General features: G+C 54.1%; 1 protein-coding gene across 1 annotated transcript in view; it reads right to left on the bottom strand.

Moving 5' to 3' along the window:
• LOC144951864 (pleckstrin homology domain-containing family A member 7-like) overlaps window positions 1-11,312 on the bottom strand; it is a 158,674-nt gene extending 147,362 nt beyond the window's left edge. The window contains 3 exon segments of the mRNA XM_078882214.1: window positions 921-978; window positions 4,553-4,629; window positions 11,012-11,312. Coding sequence (XP_078738340.1) covers window positions 921-978; window positions 4,553-4,629; window positions 11,012-11,094 — 218 coding nt within the window. The 5' untranslated portion in view covers window positions 11,095-11,312.
• Between the last annotated feature and the right edge of the window lie 6,373 nt (window positions 11,313-17,685).

The raw sequence follows: 17,685 nt of genomic DNA, 5'->3' as shown, positions 1-17,685 counted from the left end.
TTATTGTTGTTGTTGCGTTGTTGTTGTTGCGTTGTTGTTGTTGCATTGTTGTTGTTGCGTTGTTGTTGTTGCGTTGTTGTTGCATTGTTGTTGTTGCATTGTTGTTGTTGCATTGTTGTTGTTGCATTGTTGTTGTTGTTGTTTAAAGACAGCCGAACCCGAGCCGGACAGCAATCAATCATCAACCAACGGTAACGGGAACCGACATCCGAGGCGAGCGCTGCCTCACCGCCATCTGCGAGTCGCGGGGCAAATCGACGCACGGCGATCGACCAGCCAGGAGCAAGGGGGAGCGAGAGCACGTGACGCTCCTGACCCTCATGACGACGTCGTCGCTGTACGTCTGGACGAGGGGATCGCCAGCCAGGCCATCCCGTCCGTCTGTGCGTCTGTCCGTCTGTCGCGAGTCTATTCGTCTGTCTCTCTGTCTCTCTGTCTCTCTGTCTCTCTGTCTCTCTGTGTCTCTGTGTCTCTGTGTCTCTGTGTCTCTGTCTCACTGTCTCTCTGTCTGTCCCTCTGTCTCACTGTCTCACTGTCTCTCTGTCTCTCTGTCTGTCTCTCTGTCTCTCTGTCTCTCTGTCGCGCGTCTATCCGGGCGACGCATCCCGGCGGTCACGTCGGCCACCGCAGACACGGAGAGCGGTGGCCATCGCGAGCGTGGCGCCCGCAAAACGGAGGGCGTGCGAGAGAGAGAGACACAGAGAGAGACACGGAGAGAGACAGAGAGAGACACGGAGACGCGCGGGGAGAAGCGGGGGGACACGCGGAGTTCGTCGGGGAAATACGGAGAACACGAGGAGATACGGGGGGGGGGGGGGGGGGGAGACACGGTGAGCACACGGAGAGACAGCGGAAGCCACGGGGGGGGGGGGGGAGACACGCGGCGGAGAGAGCCGCGGCGAGGAGCGCGAGCGACTCACTTGATGAAGTAGCTGACTCCCTCCCTCGTGAACGCCTCCTCCCAGCCCAGCGGCAGGTCTGCCACGCGGGGGACAGACGGAGACACACGTGGTCACAGCCCGCACGGCGCCGGCAGCAGCAGTAGTGGTTGTGGTAGCAGCAGTAGTGGTAGTAGCAGTAGTAGTAGCAGTAGCAGCAGTAGTAGCAGCAGTAGCAGCAGTAGTAGTAGCAGCAGCAGTAGTAGTAGCAGCAGCAGTAGTAGCAGCAGCAGTAGTAGTAGCAGCAGCAGCAGTAGTAGTAGCAGCAGCAGTAGTAGTAGTAGCAGCAGTAGTAGTAGCAGCAGCAGTAGTAGTAGTAGCAGCAGCAGTAGTAGTAGCAGCAGCAGTAGTAGTAGCAGCAGCAGTAGTAGTAGTAGCAGCAGCAGTAGTAGCAGCAGCAGCAGTAGTAGTAGCAGCAGCAGTAGTAGTAGTAGCAGCAGCAGTAGTAGTAGCAGCAGCAGTAGTAGTAGCAGCAGCAGTAGTAGTAGTAGCAGCAGCAGTAGTAGTAGCAGCAGCAGTAGCAGCAGCAGCAGTGGTAGAAGCAGCAGCAGTGGTAGCAGCAGTAGTAATAGTAGTAGTAGCAGCAGTAGTAGCAGCAGTAGTAGCAGCAGCAGTAGCAGCAGCAGTAGTAGCAGCAGCAGCGGTAGCAGCAGCAGCAGTGGTAGCAGCAGTAGTAGCAGCAGCAGTAGTATTGGTAGCAGCAGTAGTAGTAGTAGCAGCAGTAGCAGCAGCAGCAGTGGTAGCAGCAGCAGCAGTGGCAGCAGCAGCAGTAGTAACAGCAGCAGTAGTATTGGTAGCAGCAGTAGTAGTAGTAGCAGCAGTAGCAGCAGCAGCAGCAGTAGTAGCAGCAGCAGCAGTAGCAGCAGCAGTAGTAACAGCAGCAGTAGTAGTGGTAGCAGCAGTAGTGGTAGCAGCAGTAGTGGTAGCAGCAGTAGTAGTAGCAGCAGCAGCAATGCCGACAGACTGCCAAGTTGATGAGTCATCATCGAGACAGCGTCTCTGTGACAGGACACGTGTGTACGCCCCGTCCACGCACAAGCACACACACAGGGCGTACACACACACACGGCGTACACACACAGGGTGTACACACACACACAGGGTGTACACACACACACACATGGCGTACACACACACACAGGGTTTACACACACAGAGTGTACACACACACACAGGGTGTACACACACACACACAGTGTACACACACACACAGGGTGTACACACGCACACACACACAGCGTGTACACACACACAGGGTGTACACACACACACAGTGTACACACACACACACAGGGTGTACACACACACACAGGGTGTGTGCACACACACACACAGGGTGGTGATGATGGTAGTGATGACGGTGATAACGGTGATGGCGGTGATGGTGGCGATGATGGTGATGTTGGTGATGACGGTGATGACGGTGGTGATGGTGGCAATGATGGTGATGACGGTGATGATGGTGATGGTGGCAATGATGGTGGTGATGATGGCAATGATGGTGATGGTGGTGATGGTGGCAATGAAGGTGATGGTGGTGATGGTGGCAATGATGGTGATGACGGTGATGATGGTGATGGTGGCAATGATGGTGATGGTGGTGATGGTGGTGTTGGTGGCGATGATGGTGGTGATGATGGCAATGATGGTGATGGTGGTGTTGGTGGCAATGATGGTGATGGTGGTGATGGTGGCAATGATGGTGATGGTGGTGATGGTGGTGTTGGTGGCAATGATGGTGATGGTGGTGATGGTGGCAATGATGGTGATGGTGGTGATGGTGGTGTTGGTGGCAATGATGGCGATGGTGGCGGTGATGGTGGCGATGGTGGCCATGGCAATAATCGTTTCAAAACTATTTCTCTACAGACTCGATGAGATCTGGATTACATTTTTGCCCCTTTCCAGGAGTGGCCGTTCCGGGTGGCTAACGATCGCCGCTAATGGGGCAGTCCGCTAATGGGGGCAGCATCTGGTGCTGTGAAAGCCGAACACGTGGGGGGGAGGATGGGGGGGGGGGGGTTCAGGGGGGGGGGTGGGACAAGGTTGGCAGGATAGGGGGGGGGCAGTGCTGGGGGGCTCTGGAGGGAGCGCCCCCCCCCCCCCCCAACTCCCACCCCCCCCCCCTCTGGGGGCCTCTCAGAATCCGCTCAAATTTCTCCTCCCCCCCCCACCCCCTAATCGATCGGAGCTTCCTGCATCCCCCCAGCCCCCTACTCCCCGTAGTGGTGAGCGTAGTGGTGAGCGTGGTGGTGAGCGTAGTGGTGAGTGTAGTGGTGAGCGTGGTGGTGAGTGTAGTGGTGAGCGTAGTGGTGAGTGTGGTGGTGAGCGTGGTGGTGAGCGTGGTGGTGAGCGTAGTGGTGAGTGTAGGTGTGAGCGTGGTGGTGAGCGTCGTGGTGAGTGTCGTGGTGAGTGTAGGTGTGAGTGTAGGTGTGAGTGTCGTGGTGAGTGTAGTGGTGAGCGTAGTGGTGAGTGTGGTGGTGAGCGTAGTGGTGAGCGTGGTGGTGAGCGTAGTGGTGAGTGTAGTGGTGAGCGTGGTGGTGAGTGTAGTGGTGAGCGTAGTGGTGAGTGTGGTGGTGAGCGTGGTGGTGAGCGTGGTGGTGAGCGTAGTGGTGAGTGTAGGTGTGAGCGTGGTGGTGAGCGTCGTGGTGAGTGTCGTGGTGAGTGTAGGTGTGAGTGTAGGTGTGAGTGTCGTGGTGAGTGTAGTGGTGAGTGTAGGGGTGAGCGTGGTGGTGAGTGTAGGTGTGAGCATAGTGGTGAGCGTGGTGGTGAGTGTAGGGGTGAGTGTAGGGGTGAGTGTCGTGGTGAGTGTAGTGGTGAGTGTAGTGGTGAGTGTCGTGGTGAGTGTAGGTGTGAGCGTGGTGGTGAGCGTAGTGGTGAGTGTAGGGGTGAGTGTAGTGGTGAGTGTGGTGGTGAGTGTAGTGGTGAGCGTGGTGGTGAGTGTAGGTGTGAGTGTCGTGGTGAGTGTCGTGGTGAGTGTCGGGGTGAGTGTAGTGGTGAGCGTGGTGGTGAGTGTCATGGTGAGTGTAGGTGTGAGTGTAGTGGTGAGTGTAGGGGTGAGTGTAGGGGTGAGTGTAGGGGTGAGTGTAGGGGTGAGTGTAGGGGTGATTGTCGTGGTGAGTGTAGTGGTGAGTGTAGGGGTGAGTGTAGGGGTGAGTGTAGGGGTGAGTGTAGGGGTGAGTGTAGGGGTGAGTGTAGGGGTGAGTGTAGGGGTGATTGTCGTGGTGAGTGTAGGGGTGAGTGTAGGGGTGAGTGTAGGGGTGAGTGTAGGGGTGAGTGTAGGGGTGATTGTCGTGGTGAGTGTAGGGGTGAGTGTAGGGGTGAGTGTAGGGGTGAGTGTAGGGGTGAGTGTAGGGGTGAGTGTAGGGGTGAGTGTAGGGGTGATTGTCGTGGTGAGTGTAGTGGTGAGTGTAGGGGTGAGTGTAGGGGTGATTGTCGTGGTGAGTGTAGGGGTGAGTGTAGGGGTGAGTGTAGGGGTGAGTGTAGGGGTGAGTGTAGGGGTGAGTGTAGGGGTGAGTGTAGTGGTGAGTGTAGGGGTGAGTGTAGTGGTGAGTGTAGGTGTGAGTGTAGGGGTGAGTGTAGGGGTGAGTGTAGGGGTGAGTGTCGCCGCTCACCGGCGCGCTTGCGGTGCCCGGTGCACACGGGGTCCTCGCTGCGTGGGTGGAGCCAGGTGGTCGTCCTCGTCTCATCGCTGCGCACACACACACGCAGCACACCTCGTCAACACGCTCACCTACACGCTCACCTACACACTCACCTGCACACTCACCTACACACTCACCTACACACTCACCTGCACACTCACCTGCACCCAAACCTGCACCCAAACCTGCGCGCTCACCTGCGCGCTCTACTACACACTCACCTGCACACTCACCTACACACTCACCTACACACACACACACACACACCTGCACACTCACCTGCACTCAACCACCGGCTCTCACCTCACTCACTCACCGACCCGCACATCCAAACTACCGCTCACCTACACACTCACCTGTACACTCACCTACACACTCACCTACACGCTCACCTACACACTCACCTACACGCTCACCTGTACACTCACTGACCCGCACATCCAAACTACCGCTCACCTCGCCTACGCACTGACCCACCCACTCACTCATCCAACCACTCACCCACACACTCGCGCACCCATCCATCCGCTCATTGATCAAATCACTCTTTATTTACTGTTACCATGGTTGCCATTTCCCCGTAAACTTCACTCATCGATTCCTTCACCCGCGTTGAGGCCGTCTTGGACACCGCTGGTACCGGTCATCGGCAAGTCCACTAAGCTCCACATCAGCTCCATCTCTTCTCCAGCCCATGCCGCGCACATTTAGCCCCCCTCTATCCGGAAGCTTCTTGGGGGAGGGCGGTGGCTGGGCCTGTGGTGGCTCCGTGACCCAACAAACGAGGCCTCGCTTGCCCGGAGGAGCTCACCGGTGATGGGGACCGTGTCCAGATCTGTCAAGGACCTATGAACAGCTCGCACGCTCCAGCCTGGCTAAACCCAGGATGGATCGCAGGCATGTCAGCCAAGAGGTTTCAAACCGGCGCAGATGTTCCATTAGAGGGGTCCACGTTTGGCAAGCCGAGGAGAAGGGAGGGTGGGGGAGGTTTCTCGAACTGTGTGGCCGAACATTTTTCTTGTTGTTGTTGTTGAGTTCAACAATTGCAGGGGGAGCCCAGAGGACATCCACCACCCCTTGTCGCAGCCCCCCCCCGCTATGCCGCACGTCACCTAAGACCACAACCCCACACACACACCTCCATACACACGCACCTACATATACACACACACATCTACACACCTACATCTACACACCTACACACCTACACACACACACACACCAACATACACACACATACACACACACACCTTTACACACCTACACACACACACACACATCAACATACACACACACCTCTACACACACACACACACATCTACACACACACACACATCTACACACACACACACACACATCTACACACACACACACACATCTACACACACACATCTACACACCAACACACACACACACACCACCACACTAAAACATACACATCTACACACACAATGGCACAAAATAGCCACACAGAGACAGACATACATCAATACTGAGACAATTCAGCACTGTATACATCAATAAACAATTACACACACACATGTACCACACACACACACCTAAAGCACACACATTCTTATAATCAAAACATATAATCAAAGTCCCCCCGTGTAGCCTTAACAGACTGTAGGGACAAGTGCTGTTAGCGAGCACCTATGAAGGCCGGCACGGCACACGAGGTGGTGGGTGGCCAGCACCACGCCCGACCGCCTTTGTCTCCCCAGTGACGATGTTTACACATCGCACCAGGTACTCATTTGAGGCCGAGTGGACCTAGGGGATGCCCAGGACCGATTCCGATAATCGTCACCGGTGTTGGCCGTGAGCGGGAATCGAACTCGGGTCGCCGGGTTCTTAGGGCAGTGTGCTAACCACTACACCACCGCTCCCCACACACACACACACACAGGTACCAACACACACACACACCTACCAACAGCTACCAACACACACACACACACACAGCTACCAACACACACACAAACACACACACACAGCTACCAACACACACACAAACACACACACACAGCTACCAACACACACACACACAGCTACCAACACACACACACACACAGCTACCAACACACACAGCTACCAACACACACACACACAGCTACCAACACACACAGCTACCAACACACACACACACACACAGCTACCAACACACACACACACAGCTACCAACACACACACAAACACACACACACAGCTACCAACACACACACAAACACACACACACAGCTACCAACACACACACACACAGCTACCAACACACACAGCTACCAACACACACACACACAGCTACCAACACACACAGCTACCAACACACACACACACACAGCTACCAACACACACACACACAGCTACCAACACACACACAAACACACACACACAGCTACCAACACACACACACACAGCTACCAACACACACACAAACACACACACACAGCTACCAACACACACACACACACAGCTACCAACACACAAACACACACACACACAGCTACCAACACACACACACACACACAGCTACCAACACACAAACACACACACACACAGCTACCAACACACAAACACACACACACACAGCTACCAACACACAAACACACACACACAGCTACCAACACACACACACAGCTACCAACACACAGCTACCAACACACAGCTACAAACACACACACACAGCTACCAACACACAAACACACACACACAGCTACCAACACACACACACAGCTACCAACACACAGCTACCAACACACAGCTACCAACACACAGCTACAAACACACACACACAGCTACCAACACACAAACACACACACACAGCTACCAACACACAAACACACACACACAGCTACCAACACACAAACACACACACAGCTACCAACACACAAACACACACACAGCTACCAACACACACACACAGCTACCAACACACACACACAGCTACCACACACACACACACACACAGCTACCAACACACAAACACACACACAGCTACCAACACACACACACAGCTCCCCCCACACACAGCTACCAACACACACACACACCAACACACCGACACACACTATCACCGACACATACCGACACATCAATACACAAACAAAGGCAAAGATCCCCCTTATAGCCTTAACAGACTGTTGGGGCAAGTGCTGTTCGCGAGCACGCATACCAACACACACACACACGTCACACGCAAGCACACACACACAACACACACGTCACACATATGCTGCAGGTAAATCACATAATTACCACCATCATCATCATCACCATCATTGTCATCAGCATCGCGCGCAAGCACGCGCACACCCACACACACCCATCACACACACACCAACCCATCACACACACACACACCCATCACACACACCCATCACACACCAACCCATCACACACACACCACACCATCACACACACACCATCACACACACAACAACCCATCACACACACACCAACCCATCACACACACACCAACCCATCACACACTCACACACACACACATCACACACACACACACCATCACACACACCATCACACACACCATCACACACACACACACCACACCAACCACCCCACACACCACACCAACCACCCCACACACCACACCAACCACTCCACACACACACACCAACCACACACACACACCAACCACCCCACACACACACCAACCACCCCATACACACACCATCACACACACACACCACCCCACACACACACACCAACCACCCCACACACACACACCAACCACCCCACACACACACCAACCACCCCACACACACACACACCAACCACCCCACACACACACCAACCACCCCACACACACACACCAACCACCCCACACACACACACACCAACCACCCCACACACCACACCAACCACTCCACACACACACACCAACCACCCCATACACACACACCATCACACACACACCACCCCACACACACACACCAACCACCCCATACACACACCATCACACACCAACCACCCCACACACACACCAACCACCCCACACACACACCAACCACCCCACACACACACACACCAACCACCCCACACACACACACACCAACCACCCCACACACACACACACCAACCACCCCACACACACACACACCAACCACCCCACACACACACACACCAACCACCCCACACACACACACACCAACCACCCCACACACACACACACCAACCACCCCACACACACACACACCAACCACCCCACACACACACACACCAACCACCCCACACACACACACACCAACCACCCCACACACACACACACCAACCACCCCACACACACACACACACACCAACCACCCCACACACACACACACACACCAACCACCCCACACACACACACACACACCAACCACCCCACACACACACACACACACCAACCACCCCACACACACACACACACCAACCACCCCACACACACACACACACCAACCACCCCACACACACACACACACCAACCACCCCACACACACACACACACCAACCACCCCACACACACACACACACACCAACCACCCCACACACACACACACACACCAACCACCCCACACACACACCAACCACCCCACACACACACACCAACCACCCCACACACACACACCAACCACCCCACACACACACACCAACCACCCCACACACACACACACCAACCACCCCACACACACACCAACCACCCCACACACACACCAACCACCCCACACACACACACCAACCACCCCACACACACACACCAACCACCCCACACACACACACCAACCACCCCACACACACACACCAACCACCCCACACACACACACACACCAACCACCCCACACACACACACACCAACCACCCCACACACACACACACACCAACCACCCCACACACACACACACCAACCACCCCACACACACACACACCAACCACCCCCACACACACACACAAACCACACACACACACACACACACAAACCACACAACACACACACACACAAACCACCCCACACACACACCAACCACCCCACACACACACACCAACCACCCCACACACACACACCAACCACCCCACACACACACACCAACCACCCCACACACACACACCAACCACCCCACACACACACACCAACCACCCCACACACACACACACCAACCACCCCATACACACACACACCAACCACCCCATACACACACACACCAACCACCCCATACACACACACACCAACCACCCCATACACACACACACCAACCACCCCATACACACACACACACCAACCACCCCACACACACCAACCACCCCACACACACCAACCACCCCACACACCACACACACCATCACACACACACCACCCAATCACACACACACACCAACCACCCCACACACCACACACACACACCATCACACACACACACACACCACCCAATCACACACACACCAACGCATCCATAATCACACAAGCAAACACACTCACCAACACTCGTACACAAGTACACCACAACACCATCACCACAACACCATCACCACAACACCATCACCACAACACCATCATCACAATCACCACAACCACAATCACCACAACACCATCACCACAACACCATCACCACAACACCATCACCACAATCCTCATCACCACAATCACCAGACACAACACCATCACCACAATGCTCATTACCACAACACCATCACCACAACACCATCACCATTACCACAACACCATCACCACAACACCATCACCACAACACCATCACCACAATCCTCATCACCATCACCACAACACCATCACCACAACACCATCACCACAACACCATCACCACAATCCTCATCACCATCACCACAACACCATCACCACAACACCATCACCACAACACCATCACCACAATCCTCATTACCACAATCACCATCACCACAACACCATCACCACAACACCATCACCACAACACCATTACCACAACACCATCACCACAACACCATCACCACACCACAATCACCATCATCACAATCACCACTACCACCACATCACCACCACATCACCAAAACATCACCACCACCACATTATCATCACAATCACCACCACCACCACCACATCACCATCACCACCACATCACCATCATCACCACCACCACCACCGTCACCACAACATCACCACCACCACATTATCATCACCACCACCACATCACCACCACCACCACAACCACATCACCACCACCACATTATCATCACAATCACCACCACATCATCATCACGATCACCACATCACCATCACCACATCACCACCACCACCACCAGGCAACAACGCAGCGCGCTGGGACAGGGAGGTGGTGAGGGGGGTGGGTAGCGACTGGCTGCCCCGGTGGTGTTCACGCTGCGTAAAGCAACGTCCTGCGACAGGCCCCGGTGGCGAACCGTCGCGCCCGCCCGCCCGCCGCCACTCACTTGATGAAGAAGACGCGGCCATCCCGGGTCACCCCGAAGTACCAGGGGTCGGGCAGCTTGCAGCGCCGCAGCTCGTCCGCCATCACGACGCCCGCGGCTCGGGGGAGCCTCGGAGCCAGCCACCTCGACACTGCCGCCTCCTCCTCCTGCTGCTGCTGCTGCCGCTTGCTGCTGCTGCGTCCTACTCCTGCTGCGTCCTGCTCCCACCTCTCCCTCCTCTGCGTCTCGCTCGCTCGCCCGCCCGCTCTCCACCACCACCACTCTCTCCTCCTCCTCCTCCACTCTCTCGGTTTCTCGTCGCGTATCCGCACTCTCCTCCTCCTCCCTTGCCCAGAAGCTCGCTCGCTCGCTCACTCCCCACCTCTCTCGCTCACTCACTCCCCCCTCTCTCTCCTCCTCCCCCCTCTCTCCCCTCTGTCTCCTCCTCTCTCGCTCTCGGTCTCTCTCCCCTCCTCCTCTCTGTCTCCTCCTCGTGTTCGGTAGCTGCCTCTCCTCTCTCCCCAGCTGATCTCTCTCTCTCTCGCCCCCTCCTCCTCTCTGGAGGAACTCTCCCTTATCTCCCTCCCCTCCCCCGTATCTCTCCCCCCCTCCTCCTCCCCCCCCTCCTCCCCCTCCCCCCCCTCCTCCCCCCCCTCCCCCCCCTCCTCCTCCCCCTCCCCCCCCCTCCTCCTCCCCCTCCCCCCCCTCCTCCCCCCCCTCCCCCCCCTCCTCCTCCCCCCCCCTCCCCCCCCTCCTCCTCCCCCTTATCTCTGCTACCCCCTCCCCTCTCTCTCCTCCCCCACGTAGTCGCTCCGCCCACGCTCTTTGTGTCGCGTCTGTGCAGCCCCTCCCCTATCCCTCCCTCCCCCCAATAGCCCCTCCCCTATCCCCCCCGCCCCTCCCCTATCCCCCCAATAGCTCCTCCCCTATCCCCCCCGCCCCTCCCCTATCCCCCCAATAGCCCCTCTCCTGTCCCCCCCCTCCTCTGTCCCCCCCGCCCCCCCCTCCCCCCAACAGCCCCCTCCCCTCCCCCACACGATATTGACCGGATCATGAGCCACTCCGGAATATAAGACGCACCACAAACTTGTGCCGAGTGTCAATAAAGTTGTACAAAACGTCAATAAAGTTGACACATAGACACACACATACACACTTACACACACATAAAGACACATACAACAACAACAACCGCCATTCGCCACTAAGTGGCGGTGACGTCACCACGACGCTTGTGCCAGGCCATGTGCACCCTGAGGCCACGTGAAGTGTCGAACGCCCGCTGGCAGGTCACGGGGCAGACCCAGGTGCCACGGGTCGACTGACCGAGATGACCGAGATGACTGGCTGATGCACCACCTGTGCCCCCTACTGTGCCAACTTGCTGTGCTTTAGCCACCCGGCGCTCCGCTCGTTGCTCATCCGGCCTCCGTTGTTGCTGGAGGGCGACTGCCTCCAACTGCCCAGTAGCGTCCTTCACGAGCCTCCTCCACTGAGGCCGATCTTGACACCGCTGGTACCAGTCATCGGCAAGTCCACTCAGCTCCACGTCCTCCTGCACCACATCACTCCTTGATACAGCTAATCTGGCTGTGACGGTCCCACCTGATGACGGAGACTTGTGTTGCCTCCGAAACGTCGTGATTTTTGTTTTTATTTTATTTTACTTTCTACGTGACTTTACCGAAAAAACCTAAGAAGATGATTCCATGCAGTCACGAAAGCTTCAAATCTAGAATCACTCCATCTCTTCTCTAGCCCGTGCCGCGCCCGTTTAGCCCCCTCGATCCGGCCGAACAAAAGCTGTTTAGGCATGCGGTGGCTGGGCATGCGGGCTACATGACCCAGCCAACGCAGCCTTGCCTGCCGGAGGAGCTCACTGATGGGACTTTGCCCAGATCTTTCAAGGACTTGTGAGCTCCTCACACAATCCAGCCTTCAGGTTAAACCCAGGATGGATCGTAGGCAGGCCAGCCTAAATGTATACAGACACATACACACACATTCACACATACAGACACACAGACACATACACACACAATCACCTACTGGATTATAAGACGCACACCCCCCACCCACAACTTGTACTTTAAGCTGTTGGGGGGGAGGGGGAGGCGCGTCTCATCATCGTGGCGAGAATGATGCCACCCACTGGCTCCCTTCCCGCCCATTCTCCACCCTCGCCCCCCCACCCCACGTGGCATTGTTGTAGCTGGAGTCACGTGGGGGAGGAACTCGCATCAGCAGCATCATCAGCAGTAGCAGCAGCACCATCAGCGTTATTGTCATCATTGTTAGCAGCAGCAGCATCATCATCAAAATCAACATCAGCAGCATCATCATCAGCAGCAGTAGCAGCAGCACCATCAGCGTTATTGTCATCATTGTTAGCAGCAGCAGCATCATCATCAGCATCATCATCAAAATCAACATCAGCATCATCAGCAGCAGCATCATCATCAGCATCATCATCAAAATCATCATCAGCATCATCAGCAGCAGCAGCAGCAGCAGCGGCATTGTCATCATTGTTAGCAGCAGCAGCAACATCAGCAGCATCACGCATTAGCATCATCATCAAAATCAACAGCATCATCAAAGGCATCATCACTTCCAGCGAGGGCGCAGACGCAGGCGTTGTGGGTTGACTGATGTGCCAGGCTAGGTGCATGAGGTCACGGGGCAGACGCGGGTGGTATTGGTTGACTATTGTGCCAGGCTAGGTGCATGAGGTCACGGGGCAGACGCGGGGGTTATGAGTTGACTATTGTGCTAGACTAGGTGCATGAGGTCACGGGACAGACGCGGGTGTTATGGGTTGACTATTGTGCCAGGCTAGGTGCATGATGTCACGGGGCAGACGCGGGGTGGTATAAGGTGACTGATGTGCCAGGCTAGGTGCATGAGGTCACGGGACAGACGCGGGGGTTATGGGTTGACTATTGTGCCAGGCTAGGTGCATGGGGTCACGGGACAGCCGCGGGGGTTATGGGTTGACTATTGTGCCAGGCTAGGTGCATGGGGTCACGGGACAGACGCGGGGGTTATGGGTTGACTATTGTGCCAGGCTAGGTGCATGGGGTCACGGGACACTTGTTGATAGGTTGATTGATGCTGCAGCCTGGCAGTATCCTGCTCAAAGAATGATCCCTGAGACTCAGTGAGGCTTTCTCCTGTAAACGAGTGGACTAATTAAAAAAATCATAAGAATAATCCACGGATTTAAAAAAGCACAGACTAACAAAAAAAATAAGAAGATAATCCGCGGTTTAAAAAAAGCAGATTAATAAAATAAAATCAGAACAATAATGCACGGTTTAAAAAAAAACACAGACATAAAAAAAATCTGAAGAATAATCCACGGTTTAGAAAAATACAGACTAATAAAACATCAGAAGAACGATCCGCTGTTTACAAAAAAAACACACACAATCACTCAACAAATTCGTCAAGAATAACAATCACCCAATAATTTGCATCATCAGCAGCGGCGGCAGCTATCATAACAATCATCATCAGCCTACGGAGCGCGATGTGAGTCGTAGGGAGTTGGCCCCCTCTGCTGGTGGAGATGGAGATGTAGCTGCGACCAGAGACCCACCAGAGAGACACCCACCAGAGAGACACCCACCAGAGAGACACCCACCAGAGAGACACCCACCAGAGAGACACCCACAACAGAAACTCCCCCCACACCACCCCGATGCTGCTGCTGCCCCACCGTAAGAATCTCCGTCTCGTCTGTGCAGCCCCGCCCAGAGATGTTAACTACCTCGCCTGGTCTGCAGGAGGTCGTGGGCTCGATCCCGACCCTGACGATGCCTGCTGCTGTATATTTGGAGTTTGCGTGTCTCTCTCTCTCATCATCACGGTGGCTAGATGTTAACTACCTCGCCTGGTCTGCAGGAGGTCGTGGGCTCGATCCCGACCCTGACGATGCCTACTACTGTATATTTAGAGTTTGCGTGTCTCTCTCTCTCATCATCATCACGGTGGCTAGGATATGTTAACTACCTCGCCTGGTATACAGGAGTACATGGGTTTGATCCCGACCCTGAAGCCTGCTGTATATTTGGAGTTTGTGTGTCTCTCACATCATCATCAGTAGCACGGCGGCTAGGAAATGTTAACCACATCGCCTGGTATACAGGAGTACATGGGTTTGATCCCGACCCTGACGCCTGCTGCTGCTGTATGTTTGTAGTTTGTGTGTCTCTCTCTCCCCAAGGTCGCGTGGATTTTTTTTATCCGGGTCCTCCTCCGGTTTATAGCCGCTGCTGCTATAAATTTCCACACGACGACGATGATGATGACAAGCCACTTGGTTGAGCGATCATTTGTGAAAGCCAAGTCGCGTCTGAAAAAGAGCTACATAGCTCAGCGGGGCCTTACCTTCGTTTAGTTTATAGTTTAGAATGGAACATTAAAGAAATAGCTGCAGTGGTGAGCCACACTATGGACCGTAAAATGAACCCATAGACACCCATAGATATATTTTAATGACACATTCCATTTGCAAGAGTTACAATTCTTATTGACTAGATTTAGATAAGAATGACAATCATTTCGATTTAAAGCTTTCGTGACTGCAGGGATTCATCTTCTTGGTTCTTTCGGTAAAGTCACGTAGAAGGGAAGTAATAAAATAATAAAAAATAAAAAATAATAAAATAATTCTCACGACGTTTCGGCCACAACGTAAGCAGCCGTCCTCAGGTGAAGAATGTTTTATTTTTACTATTTTATTACTTCCCTTCTACGTGACTTTACCGAAAGAACCAAGAGAAATGACAATCATATTCTACTTAGAGAACGGAATGAGTGCCGTGGATGTGATGAGGTGGTGGTGTAACGATACTCATCATCATCAGTCACCATCATCGTCGTTATCCATCTCTCGCACAAACACCACCACTGTCATCATGATCATCAAATCACTATTATGATCATATTAAGCATCATTGTCATCATGTGTGAGTCTATGGGTTTCTGTGTGAGTCGATGGGTCTAAGTGTGAGTCTATGGGTCTCTGTGTGGTGAGTCTATGGGTCTTTGTGAGTCTATGGGTCTCTGTGTGAGTCGATGGGTCTCTGTGTGAGTCTATGGGTCTCTATGTGAATCTATGGGTCTCTGTGTGAGTCTATGGGTGTCTGTGTGAGTCTGTGGGTCTCTGTGTGAGTCTATGGGTCTCTGTGTGAGTCTATGGGTCTCTGTGTGAGTCTATGGGTCTGTGTGTGAGTCTATGGGTCTCTGTGTGAGTCTGTGGGTCTCTGTGTGAGTCTGTGGGTCTGTGAGTCTGTGGGTCTCTGTGTGATGAGTATGTGGGTCTCAGTGTGAGTCTGTGGGTCTCTGTGCGAGTCTGTGGGTCTCTGTGTGAGTCTATGGGTCTCTGTGTGAGTCTGTGGGTCTCTGTGTGAGTCTGTGGGTCTCTATGCGAGTCTATGGGTCTCTGTGCGAGTCTATGTATGTTGAATTTCTTTCGCACCGTACGTAGCCAATCGCGCTAATCGGAGGTGCGGGAGGGGGGAAGGACAATACACTAAACACAACAACAACAGGAAGCAGTTCTGAAGAACGTGAGTTTTCAACCTCGACTTTTCTTTTAAATGACAAAAAACATTCAACGAAAGAGAGCCAGCGAGAGAGAGAGAGAGGTGAGAGTGTCATTAACCACGTCGGATTTGCTGACAGCGTCGTCAACAAATGAAAAATAGGAAGAGGTTTTACCCTTTCTGGAGTTGTGTTACGATGTTCTAACACCAAATAGAAACCTTTTTCAAGGCATGATGGACTGCGTTAACCACCACACAGTACCTGTGGTAGCAAACAAACATGCACTGATAATATAATTAATATGGCGTTGTGTTTTGAAACTTATTTTTCGTAATTTGATACTGGCAAAACACAATCCTGCGGAGGGAGCTGGTAGGAACGTTGGGTTGCTCGGTCAATGGCCAGGGTCAACGGCGGCGTGGTGTATTCCGCAAATATGGCCGACTATGAGGGCGGGCACAAGCCGGCATGAGTAGGTTAAACGTTGAGTTTTATAAGGGCACCACTGGGTGACCAGCCCCTCCCCACCCCTCCAACCCCCCACCCAGCCCCACCCCTCCCACCCCCCACCCAGCCCCTCCCCACCCTCCCCACCCAGCCCCTCCCCACCCTCCCCACCCAACCCTCCCCTCTCCACCCAGCCCCACACCTCCCATTTTTGGATTCACTACGGACGGACGGACACAATAATCCGCTGTGGGCTGGTGTAACCAGGAGGTTCCTACCAGTAGAAGGTATCCCATGCTGTAGCTGCTCATGCCGAGCTACACATCCCCTGAGAGTGGCATTGTCCTGGTGCCGTTCGTCTTTTGGCGTCCTTCTCTGGCCTGACACTGCTGGTGAGACGAGGCCTCTGGGGTAGGCCAATCAGTCTCAAAGACGATGCCGCATCTGTTGTCATGGCATGCGTGTGCGCATGTCCACCGCAAGTAGCCTGTGGTGGTTGACGCTGTGACTTGATAGAATCCATTTGGGGTTTGGACATCTGAACACAGAGAAGGGTAATCCCCCATTGTTACGTCTCCTCGTTTAACACGTGGCAAGCTTTCGCGACCAATATCATCCATAATAGAGGCTTTTTTGGTGAGATCGCGTAAATATATAAATCTTGTGTCGTTAAACCCGCCACCACCCGAAGCAAC

The sequence above is a fragment of the Lampetra fluviatilis genome, chromosome 64, assembly GCF_964198595.1.
Source record: "Lampetra fluviatilis chromosome 64, kcLamFluv1.1, whole genome shotgun sequence".
NCBI lineage: Eukaryota > Metazoa > Chordata > Hyperoartia > Petromyzontiformes > Petromyzontidae > Lampetra > Lampetra fluviatilis.
Note: the sequence above shows the minus strand (reverse complement) of the source record. Positions and strands in the feature narration are given on the sequence as shown.